This window comes from Dendropsophus ebraccatus, chromosome 13 (genome assembly GCF_027789765.1).
Source record: "Dendropsophus ebraccatus isolate aDenEbr1 chromosome 13, aDenEbr1.pat, whole genome shotgun sequence".
Classification (NCBI taxonomy): domain Eukaryota; kingdom Metazoa; phylum Chordata; class Amphibia; order Anura; family Hylidae; genus Dendropsophus; species Dendropsophus ebraccatus.
The window spans coordinates 6,969,127-6,981,491 of record NC_091466.1 but is presented as its reverse complement, the minus strand read 5'-3'; the positions used below and the strand labels follow the sequence as shown (position 1 = coordinate 6,981,491).

At 50.8% G+C, this 12,365-nt stretch overlaps 1 protein-coding gene across 2 annotated transcripts in view; it reads left to right on the top strand.

Moving 5' to 3' along the window:
* LOC138771567 (gonadotropin-releasing hormone II receptor-like) overlaps window positions 1-12,365 on the top strand; it is a 54,938-nt gene that overhangs the window by 35,114 nt on the left and 7,459 nt on the right. For both annotated transcript variants that reach the window (XM_069951398.1, XM_069951399.1), the window contains exons 2-3: window positions 10,426-11,318; window positions 11,405-11,609. In XM_069951398.1, coding sequence (XP_069807499.1) covers window positions 10,743-11,318; window positions 11,405-11,609 — 781 coding nt within the window. In that variant the 5' untranslated portion in view covers window positions 10,426-10,742. The remainder of the gene's footprint in view (window positions 1-10,425; window positions 11,319-11,404; window positions 11,610-12,365) is intronic.

Sequence of the window (12,365 nt, the reverse complement as noted above, 5' to 3'; positions counted from 1 at the left end):
GAGCCAACATAGTGGTCAGAGACCACTATAACTGCAGTGTACGAGAACTGGAGCCAACATAGTCGTCAGAGTCCACCATCACAGCAGTGTGTGAGATATGGGCCAACATAGTTATCAGAGTCCACTATAATAGCAGTGTACAAGAACTGGGGTCAAAATAGTCATCAGAGTCCCCCATAACAACAGTTACGAGAACTGGACCCAACATTGTCATCAGAGTCCCCCATAAGAGAAGTGTACGAGAACTGGAGCCAACATAGTCATCAGAGTCCACCATAACAACAGTGTACGAGAACTGGAGCCAACATAGCCATCAGAGTCCACCATAACAACAGTGTACAAGAACTGGAGCCAACATAGCCATCAGAGTCCAGCATAACAACAGTGTATGAGAACTGGAGCCAACATAGTCATCAGAGTCCACCATAACAACAGTGTACGATAACTGGAGACAACATTGTCATCAGACTCCACCATAAGAACAGGGTTTACGAGAACTGGGGCTAACATAGTCATCAGAGTCCCCCATATCAGCAGTGTATGAGAACTGGGACTAACATAGTCATCAGAGTCCCCCATATCAGCAGTGTATGAGAACTGGGACTAACATAGTCATCAGAGTCCCCCATATCAGCAGTGTATGAGAACTGGGGCCAACATAGAGTCCACCATAAGAGTGTGATACTCGGCCACTTCTGTGAATACTCAGTATTGTGTGTTTTTGTACAGGTGATGTAAGCACCTGCTTTGGCTGGTTACTATCCGTAATGGTCAGTCCGCTGCTTTTCTACTAGTCCCTGTCAGGGGTCCTGGCCAAAGCTAGGCCCTGGCTTAACTTCTGCAGGAACTAGGTCTGTTTGTGTCCTCTCACTGTGAAAACTAGTTAGAGACTGACTCACTTTCTCCACCAGGAAACTAACTCCTTCTACAGGGGTAAATCTAAACCCTCCTGTGAGTAGGGGGGCTGAGTGTGTAAGAGAGGAGAAAAGCGACAGGTAGAAGAGAACCAGCACCCGGTATTGGACATGGTACAAAACAGTTAAAGAGGTTCTCTGGGCCGGAGGGTATTTTGGTGGATCACCGGGGAGGGGGTGGAAATTGAAACCCGAGGTCACTTACCTCCCCCGTTCCAGAGCCGGTGCCCGGATCGCGCTGCCCGATACTCCCGTCTCGCAGCCGCTTCCTGGTCAGAGCTGCCGCATGGGCTGTGACGTCTCAAGGCAGCTCTGCCAATCAGCGGCCGTAGCGGAGTCCCGACTCAGGACTCTGGAGTTCTGCCTCACGTCTCATGCGGCAGCTCTGACCAGGAAGCGGCCGCGAGACTGGAGTACCGGGCAGCACGATCCGGGCACCGGCGCTGGAACGGGGAGGTAAGTGACCTCCGGCTTCAATTTCCACCCCCTCCCTCGCGATCCTCCAAAATACCCCCCGGCCCGGAGTACCCCTTTAACCCTTGACTTCAGTTGTGCATAAAAGACATGAAAACAGTGATGACACCTAGTGGGGAAAACAAAGTACTACATCTCCCACTTGTGAACCTGAAAGAATGACTTACTCAGGTGCTCGGCACAGCGCAACAGCAATGTACGGTTCTACATACATGTACAGAGGTGTGATGGGTAGTGGGGGATCCCAGGAGATCGCTGCCCTACAGTGTCTGGTGGAGGAAAGTCCTCAGTGTGTGGTGAGGAGGGGGCAGTAGTAGTGCTTGTAGCCCAGTGGGGGCAGTAGTAGTGTGTATAGCCCAGTGGGGGGCAGTAGTAGTGTGTATAGTCCAGAGGGGGGCAGTAGTCAGCAGAGCAGGGGGCAGTAGTAGTGTGTATAGTCCAGTGGGGGGCAGTAGTCAGCAGAGCTGGGGGCAGAAGTCAGCAGAGCAGGGGGTAGTAGTCAGCAGAGCAGGGGCAGAAGTCAGCAGAGCAGGGGGTAGTAGTCAGCAGAGCAGGGGCAGCAGTCAGCAGAGCAGGGGCAGCAGTCAGCAGAGCAGGGGGCAGCAGTCAGCAGAGCAGGGGGCAGTAGTCAGCAGAGCAGGGGCAGCAGTCAGCAGAGCAGGGGGCAGCAGTCAGCAGAGCAGGGGGCAGCAGTCAGCAGAGCAGGGGGCAGCAGTCAGCAGAGCAGGAGGCAGCAGTCAGCAGAGCAGGGGGCAGCAGTCAGCAGAGCAGGGGGCAGCAGTCAGCAGAGCAGGGGGCAGCAGTCAGCAGAGCAGGGGGCAGTAGTCAGCAGAGCAGGGGCAGCAGTCAGCAGAGCAGGGGGCAGCAGTCAGCAGAGCAGGGGGCAGCAGTCAGCAAAGCAGGGGGCAGCAGTCAGCAGAGCAGGGGGCAGCAGTCAGCAGAGCAGGGGGCAGCAGTCAGCAGAGCAGGGGCAGCAGTCAGCAGAGCAGGGGGCAGCAGTCAGCAGAGCAGGGGCAGCAGTCAGCAGAGCAGGGGGCAGCAGTCAGCAGAGCAGGGGGCAGCAGTCAGCAGAGCAGGGGGCAGCAGTCAGCAGAGCAGGGGGCAGTAGTCAGCAGAGCAGGGGGCAGCAGTCAGCAGAGCAGGGGGCAGTAGTCAGCAGAGCAGGGGGCAGCAGTCAGCAGAGCAGGGGGCAGCAGTCAGCAGAGCAGGGGGTAGTAGTCAGCAGAGCAGTAGTCAGCAGAGCAGGGGGTAGTAGTCAGCAGAGCAGGGGGCAGCAGTCAGCAGAGCAGGGGGCAGCAGTCAGCAGAGCAGGGGGCAGCAGTTAGCAGAGCAGGGGCAGCAGTCAGCAGAGCAGGGGGCAGCAGTCAGCAGAGCAGGGGGCAGCAGTCAGCAGAGCAGGGGGCAGCAGTCAGCAGAGCAGGGGCAGCAGTCAGCAGAGCAGGGGGCAGCAGTCAGCAGAGCAGGGGGCAGCAGTCAGCAGAGCAGGGGGCAGCAGTCAGCAGAGCAGGGGGCAGTAGTCAGCAGAGCAGGGGCAGCAGTCAGCAGAGCAGGGGGCAGCAGTCAGCAGAGCAGGGGGCAGCAGTCAGCAGAGCAGGGGGCAGCAGTCAGCAGAGCAGGGGGCAGTCCGTTGCTCCTGCAGTAGAGATGCTGGGGATGGGCTCTCCGCTCGCTGCCCCCTCCATTCCTTCAGCCCCGGAGGAGATGGCAGCTGATGTATCACCGGGCTGGGATGTGTGCGGGATCTGAGCAGCAGATTAGATACCTCACACCAGCACAGGCAGCAGCAGCAGCAGCATTATTCTCTGCAGTGAGTGGGTGACCTCTAGCAGGGGTAGGAGCTGCAGCACTGGGAGCCGGCACCATCTCACTGCAGGTAAGTCCTGTCCCTGCTGCAGCCAAGGGCAGCTGGATGTCTCCTGCATGGGCAGGATACTGGGGCAGGTGTCTGGCAGGGGGCAGGATACTGGGGCAGGTGTCAGAATACTGGGGCAGGTGTCTGGCAGGGGGCAGGATACTGGGGTAGTTTTTTGGCGTGGGGGGGGGGCTGTGCACACTGGCAGCTGCTATGGGGAAGAATACTGGGGCAGGTGACTGGCAGGGGGTAGGATACTGGAGCAGGATACTGGGGCAGGTGTCTGGCAGAGGGCAGGATACTGGGGCAGGTGTCTGGCAGGGGGGCTGTGTACAATGGCAGCCGCTATGGGGCAGGTGTCTGGCGGGGGGGGGGAGCTGTGCACACTGGCAGCTGCTATGGGGAAGGATACTGGGGCAGGTGTCTGGCAGGGGGCAGGATACTGGGGCAGGTGTCTGGCAGGGGGCAGGATACTGGGGCAGGTGTCTGGCAGGGGGCAGGATATTGGGGCAGGTGTCTGGCAGGGGGCAGGATACTGGGGCAGGTGTCTGGCAGGGGGCAGGATACTGGGGCAGGTGTCTGGCAGGGGGCAGGATACTAAGGCAGGTGTCTGGCAGGGGGCAGGATACTGGGGCAGGTGTCTGGCAGGGGGCAGGATACTGGGGCAGGTGTCTGGCAGGGGGCAGGATAATGGGGCAGGATAATGGGGCAGGTGTCTGGCAGGGGGCAGGATAATGGGGCTGGGGGCAGGATACTGGGGCAGGTGTCTGGCAGGGGGCAGGATACTGGGGCAGGTGTCTGGCAGGGGGGCTGTGTACAATGGCAGCCGCTATGGGGCAGGATACTGGGGCAGGTGTCTGGCAGGGGGCAGTATACTGGGGCAGGTGTCTGGCAGGGGGCAGGATACTGGGGCTGGGGGCAGGTGTCTGTCAGGGGGCAGGATACTGGGGCAGGTGTCTGGCAGGGGGCAGGATACTGGGGTAGTTTTTTGGCGTGGGGGGGGGGGCTGTGCACACTGGCAGCTGCTATGGGGAAGAATACTGGGGCAGGTGACTGGAAGGGGGTAGGATACTGGAGCAGGATACTGGGGCAGGTGTCTGGCAGGGGGCAGGATACTGGGGCAGGTGTCTGGCAGGGGGCAGGATACTGGGGCAGGTGTCTGGCAGGGGGCAGGTGTCTGGCAGGGGGCATGATACTGGGGCAGGTGTCTGGCAGGGGGGCTGTATACAATGGCAGCCGCTATGGGGCAGGATACTGGGGCAGGTGTCTGGCAGGGGGCAGTATACTGGGGCAGGTGTCTGGCAAGGGGCAGGATACTGGGGCAGGTGTCTGGCAGGGGGCAGGATACTGGGGCAGGTGTCTGGCAGGGGGCAGGATACTGGGGCTGGAGGCAGGTGTCTGGCAGGGGGCAGGTGTCTGGCAGGGAGCAGGATACTGGGGCAGGTGTCTAACAGGGGCGGGATACTAGGTCAGGTATCTGGCAGGGGGCAGGATACTGGGGCTGGAGGCAGGTGTCTGGCAGGGGGCAGGTGTCTGGCAGGGGGCAGGATACTGGGGCAGGTGTCTAACAGGGGCGGGATACTAGGTCAGGTATCTGGCAGGGGGGGCTACATTCAACCTCTTACAGGGATTTTCCCCAACTTTCCTCGACTTCTGAGAGGCAAATCTGCCAACCGCTGCAGGTGACTCCCACACTATCCGGGTCACCTGGAGACACTTGGGTCATTGATCTTTGGGGAGTGGGTGAAGTACCACTTGTGGCCAGCAGGGCGGAGCAGGTGCCTGAATGTGTGGGGAATCCTTATTAGGTGTAAGGAGGTTACCGGGGAGCTGACACAGTGACCTCCCATTATAGTGACATCTCATGCAGCGGCCACATCCATCATAGTACTGCAGTGTATGTGTAATATACCCCGCCGCCCACCTACATACGGTAACCCGCCTCACAGTACACCCCTCTATGATAAGGAGCGATATAATACTCTATCACCCACTGAGACCTGAGAACAAGACAGAGGAACCCCCCAGCCTCCCCCCACACCGCCACCCCACCACACTACCACATCGCCACCCCACCACACTACCACCACATTGCCACCCCACCACACTACCACCAACATCACCACCCCATCACACCTCACACCGCCACCTTATCACACCGCCACCACACTACCACCACCCCACCACACTACCACATCGCCACCCCACCACACTACCACCACACCTCACACCACCACACTACCACCACCATCACCACCCCATCACACCTCACACCGCCACCTTATCACACCGCCACCCCACCACATTACCACCACCATCACACCGCCACCCCACACCTCACACTCCCACCCCACCACACTACCACCATCACACCGCCATCCCACCTCACCACCACACCCCATCACACCGCCACCACACTACCACCACCATCATACCGCCATCCCACCTCACCACCACACCGCCACCCCACACCTAACACTCCCACCCCACCACCACACCATCACCCCATCACACCGCCACCCCACCCCACCACACTACCACCATCACACCGCCATCCCACCTCACCACCACACCCCATCACACCGCCACCACACTACCACCACCATCATACCGCCATCCCACCTCACCACCACACCGCCACCCCACACCTAACACTCCCACCCCACCACCACACCATCACCCCATCACACCGCCACCCTACACCTCACACTCCCACCACACTACCGCCATCCCACCTCCCCATCACACCGCCACCCCACACCTCACACTCCCACCACACCGCCACCCCACAGCCACCCCATCACACCTCATCCCCTCACCGCACCACCACCCCACACCTCACATCACCACCACACCGCCACCCCATCACACCTTACACCGCACCACACTACCACCACCATCACACCCCCTACCACACCTCACACCCCCACACTACTACCACACCGCCATTCCAACACACTACCACCATCACACCGCCACACTGCCACCCCATCACACTGCCACCCCACACCTCACACTCCCACCACACCGCCACCCCACAGCCACCCCATCACACCTCATCCCCTCACCGCACCACCACCCCACACCTCACATCACCACCACACCGCCACCCCATCACACCTTACACCGCACCACACTACCACCACCATCACACCCCCTACCACACCTCACACCCCCACACTACTACCACACCGCCATTCCAACACACTACCACCATCACACCGCCACACTGCCACCCCATCACACTGCCACCCCACACCTCACTCTCCCACCACACCGCCACCCCACAGCCACCCCATCACACCTCACCCCCTCACCGCACCACACCTCACATCACCGCCACCCCACCACACTACCATCACACTGCCATCCCCCCCCCTCCCGTTCCACCACACCAATACCCCTTCAATAAATAATCACATCCCGGAATCACAGGACACACATTGATTTTTTTTTTTAGATGACTATTAAAATAAGCTGGTCACCACCAGATATGGTTAACCCTGTCACTACCACATAGAGAGCAGTATTATAGTAGTTATATTCCTGTATATAGGGGACAGTATTATAGTAGTTATATCCCTGTATATAGGAGCAGTATTATAGTAGTTATATTCTTGTATATAGGGAGCAGTATTATAGTAGTTATATCCCTGTATATAGGAGCAGTATTATAGTAGTTATATTCCTGTATATAGGAGCAGTATTATAGTAGTTATATCCCTGTATATAGGAGCAGTATTATAGTAGTTATATCCCTGTATATAGGAGCAGTATTATAGTAGTTATATCCCTGTATATAGGAGCAGTATTATAGTAGTTATATTCTTGTATATAGGAGCAGTATTATAGTAGTTATATCCCTGTATATAGGGGTCAGTATTATAGTAGTTATATTCCTGTATATAGGAGCAGTATTATAGTAGTTATATTCCTGTATATAGGAGCAGTATTATAGTAGTTATATTCCAGTATATAGGGGGCAGTATTATAGTAGTTATATTCCTGTATATAGGAGCAGTATTATAGTAGTTATATCCCTGTATATAGGAGCAGTATTATAGTAGTTATATCCCTGTATATAGGAGCAGTATTATAGTAGTTATATTCCTGTATATAGGAGCAGTATTATAGTAGTTATATTCCTGTATATAGGAGCAGTATTAGACGCTAGAACTAACTAGCTAGACGAAGCGGGAAAGTTAGCCCGCGAAACGGCCGTCGCCACGGTGCACAGCACCTCTGGACCTGTCTCCCCCTGCCCTGAGCTTATCTGCAAGATGACATCGTACCAATAAATCATCATCACTGCATCAACCCGGTGAGTGCCGCTGGTCTTTACTTCCTCAATGGCTTGTGCTGATTAAATGAACTGCTTTCTCATTTACGCTGAGCACCACTGTGATGCATGAATGTCACTGAGACTACTCAGTCAACAAAGACTACAACGCTCCTCATCTCACAAGGTCACTTAACCTGAATACACAAAAAGCTCCATACATATTACGGGTTACTGATAGTGCCAACACATCTATTTGCTTGTGCTTATAGTAGTTATATTCCTGTGTATAGGAGCAGTATTATAGTAGTTATATTCCTGTATATAGGAGCAGTATTATAGTAGTTATATTCCTGTATATAGGGGGCAGTATTATAGTAGTTATATTCCTGTATATAGAAGCAGTATTATAGTAGTTATATTCCTGTATATAGGAGCAGTATTATAGTAGTTATATTCCTGTATTTAGGGGGCAGTATTATAGTAGTAATATCCCTGTATATAGGGAGCAGTATTATAGTAGTTATATTCCTGTATATAGGAGCAGTATTATAGTAGTTATATTCTTGTATATAGGAGCAGTATTATAGTAGTTATATTCCTGTATATAGGAGCAGTATTATAGTAGTTATATTCCTGTATATAGGAGCAGTATTATAGTAGTTATATCCCTGTGTATAGGAGCAGTATTATAGTAGTTATATTCCTGTATATAGGGGGCAGTATTATAGCAGTTATATCCCTGTGTATAGGAGCAGTATTATAGTAGTTATATTCCTGTATATAGGAGCAGTATTATAGTAGTTATATTCCTGTATATAGGAGCAGTATTATAGTAGTTATATCCCTGTATATAGGGGGCAGTATTATAGTAGTTAAATTCTTGTATATAGGGGGCAGTATTATATTAGTTATGCGGTTCAGGGAAGAAACAGAGTGCTGCACCTCACACCTATGGCTGATACTAGTGCCCCTAGGCTAAATAAAAAACACATCAGAATTTTGTGTATGAATTGATCAAGCCATACTGCCCCATGTACCTCGTGCCGGTATCTGATACACATGGGTCCCTACACTAAGTCCACACCGTGCCAGTCAGTGGCCACCAACCCCGCAGGCACGCACAGCCAGGGAACGGGGGCCATGGGACAGCCCTGCGACCCCCATGCCACAGGACCAGACCCAAAAACACCACACCAGAACCCGGCCAGCACCGCCGGCGGAGAAGGTCGCCCCCAAACAGCACAAGTCTGGATGAGGTATTGCGCTCACCATAGCTGCTGCAAACAGAATGGGAAAAGACAGGAGGGATTAAAACCATGTGCACTCAGGTGTCTCCAGACTTGTGCTGTTTGGGGGCAGCTTCCTCCGCCGGTGGTGCTGGCTGGGTTTTGGTGTGGCATTTTTGGGTCTGGTCCTGTGGCATAGGGGTCGCAGGGCCGTCCCATGGCCCCCATTCCCTGACTGTGCACGCCTGCGGGGGTGGTGGTCGATGACCGGCACAGTGTGGCACAGTGTAGGGACCCATGTGTATCAGATACCTGCACGCGGTACATGGGGCAGTATGGCTTGATCAATTCACATACAGAATTCTGATGTTTTTTATGCAGCCGAGAGATACTAGTATCAGCCATAGGTGTGAGGTGCAGCACTCTTTTTCTCCCCTGAACCGTATTATAGTAGTTATATTCCTGTATATAGGAGCAGTATTATAGTAGTTATATTCCTGTATATAAGAGCAGTATTATAGTAGTTATATTCCTGTATATAGGAGCAGTATTATAGTAGTTATATCCCTGTATATAGGGGGCAGTATTATAGTAGTTATATTCCTGTATATAGGAGCAGTATTATAGTAGTTATATTCTTGTATATAGGAGCAGTATTATAGTAGTTATATTCCTGTATATAGGAGCAGTATTATAGTAGTTATATTCCTGTATATAGGAGCAGTATTAAAGTAGTTATATTCCTGTATATAGGGGCAGTATTATAGTAGATTCCTGTATATAGGAGCAGTATTATAGTAGTTATATCCCTGTATATAGGAGCAGTATTATAGTAGTTATATTCCTGTATATAGGGGCAGTATTATAGTAGTTATATCCCTGTATATAGGGGGCAGTATTATAGTAGTTATATTCCTGTATATAGGAGCAGTATTATAGTAGTTATATTCTTGTATATAGGAGCAGTATTATAGTAGTTATATTCCTGTATATAGGAGCAGTATTATAGTAGTTATATTCCTGTATATAGGGGCAGTATTATAGTAGTTATATTCTTGTATATAGGGACAGTATTATAGTAGTTATATTCTTGTATATAGGAGCAGTATTATAGTATTATATTCCTGTATATAGGGGCAGTATTATAGTAGTTATATCCCTGTGTATAGGAGCAGTATTATAGTAGTTATATTCTTGTATATAGGGACAGTATTATAGTAGTTATATTCTTGTATATAGGGACAGTATTATAGTAGTTATATTCTTGTATAACTACTGGACATAAGGGGAAAGTGCTGGAAAAATGAGGGGCAAAAGAGGGTGGAAGAAGTCCTCATGGTGGTCTGGACTGGATGGATGGAAGAGAAGGTGAAAGGCACCTGTCACTGGCTGTACCTACACTGTAATCACTTACACAGTCTAAAGAGCCCATGTAGAGCTGGTGTCTATCGGTATATAGTCACTGTATGGGGGCATTAAACACTATTTGTGTATTCAGTAGCAGTTACTGTGTTGTTAGTATGGTGTTTTACCATTTATGGACCCTCCGTTACCAACGACCAGACTTTGTCTTAGACAAAGACTTACACGACTTGAACCCTTCTTTCTCAAATACTGTTGATTGTTGAGTTGGATGTTTTCTTGTACAGTCATTGTGTAACTTCTTGTTTCTTGCAGGGGTTGTCACCGCCTCCTTGTAATACTGGTGATGGGTTGTCACCTCCTCGTAATACTTCGCTATGAAGACTTTTTTCCCCATAGTATATCATATAAATCGTAAGAGTTGACCATCATAAAGGGCATATGGGTTACGTAGAGCTGTACCTGTATGGACAGATAGAAGGATGTCGCTCCTACGGTTGCAGGAGATGAACATCACATGTAGACAATATATAACTAGTCCTACAGATGATGGTTTATGAAGCTACGTTTCATTGGGTTCCGCTCCTTTGGAGTTGGATCTTCGTGTCCTATAGTTTTGCCAGTGATCCAAGATGAACATGAGTGATGAAGTGGTGGGTGATGGTTCTGTGACCCCCCCAGGACTTTGTGCTTTCAGGGGGTTGAACCTCAGCTGCATTCGTCTCAATGGATTCACAAGACCAGATGGTCCCAATATAACTTTCCTCAATGAAGACCACTTTGTGTTGCCCACCTTCTCTATGGCGGCCAAGGTCCGTGTTGCCATCACCTGTGTCCTTTTTGTCTCTTCCGCTTGCTTTAACATGGCTACTCTGTGGACTATAACCCACAAATACAGGAAGAAATCCCACATCCGTATTCTCATCATGAACTTGGTGGCCGCCGACCTTCTCATTACTTTTGTGGTGATGCCCTTGGATGCGGTATGGAACGTCACAGTCCAGTGGTATGCTGGAGACGTGGCCTGTCGGATCCTGATGTTCCTCAAGCTGGTGGCCATGTACTCTTCTGCCTTTGTCACTGTGGTCATAAGCCTTGACCGGCGTGCCGCTATCATAAACCCCCTGGGAATAGGAGATGCCAAGAAAAAGAACAAGACCATGTTGTCTATGGCGTGGACGTTGAGTCTTCTACTTGCCACTCCGCAGGTAAGTCCAGGATCTCTGTGTCCTCGTATGGTGACCATTTATGAAATGCCTTAAGGATATTTCACGTAATTCCTTTCTCCCTTCAGCTCTTTGTGTTCCACGCGGTCAGCAGGACATATCCGGTCCACTTTGTCCAGTGTGCTACGGTGAACAGCTTCCAGGAACACTGGCAGGAGACCCTCTACAACATGTTCACCTTCTGCTTCCTCTTCCTGCTCCCACTACTCATCATGCTGTTCTGCTACACCCAAATCCTCATAGAGATTTCCAGAAAGATGAAGAAATCTTGTGGTGAGTGTGGGAGATGAGGCGGCTGATCAACACCTATGTATCTCCTCTGCCCCTGTGTACAAAAGTTTCATCATTACAGTACCCCCCACCCCCTTGTGTATGATACTGCCCCCTATATATAATTTCTATAACACTGCTCCCTATATACAGGAATATAACTACTATAATACTGCTCCCTATATACAGGAATATAACTACTATAATACTGCTCCTATATACAGGAATATAACTACTATAATACTGCTCCTATATACAGGAATATAACTACTATAATACTGCTCCTATATACAGGAATATAACTACTATTATACTGCTCCTATATACAAAAATATAACTGCTATAATACTGCTCCTATATACAGGAATATAACTACTATAATACTGCTCCTATATACAGGAATATAACTACTATAATACTGCTCCTATACAAGAATATAACTACTATAATACTGCTCCTATATACAGGAATATAACTACTATAATACTGCTCCTATATACAGGAATATAACTACTATAATACTGCTCCTATATACAAGAATATAACTACTATAATACTGCTCCTATATACAGGAATATAACTACTATAATACACGAACTGGAGAGAATGGAACGGCTGCACATCCCATCTATGGCTGATACTAATGCCGCTAGGCCTATATTAAAAATCAACACCAGAGTGTCTGTATATGAATTGATCGAGCCATATTGCCCCGTGTACCACCGCGCAGGTCCTCTGGTCCACACGGGTCCCTACGCT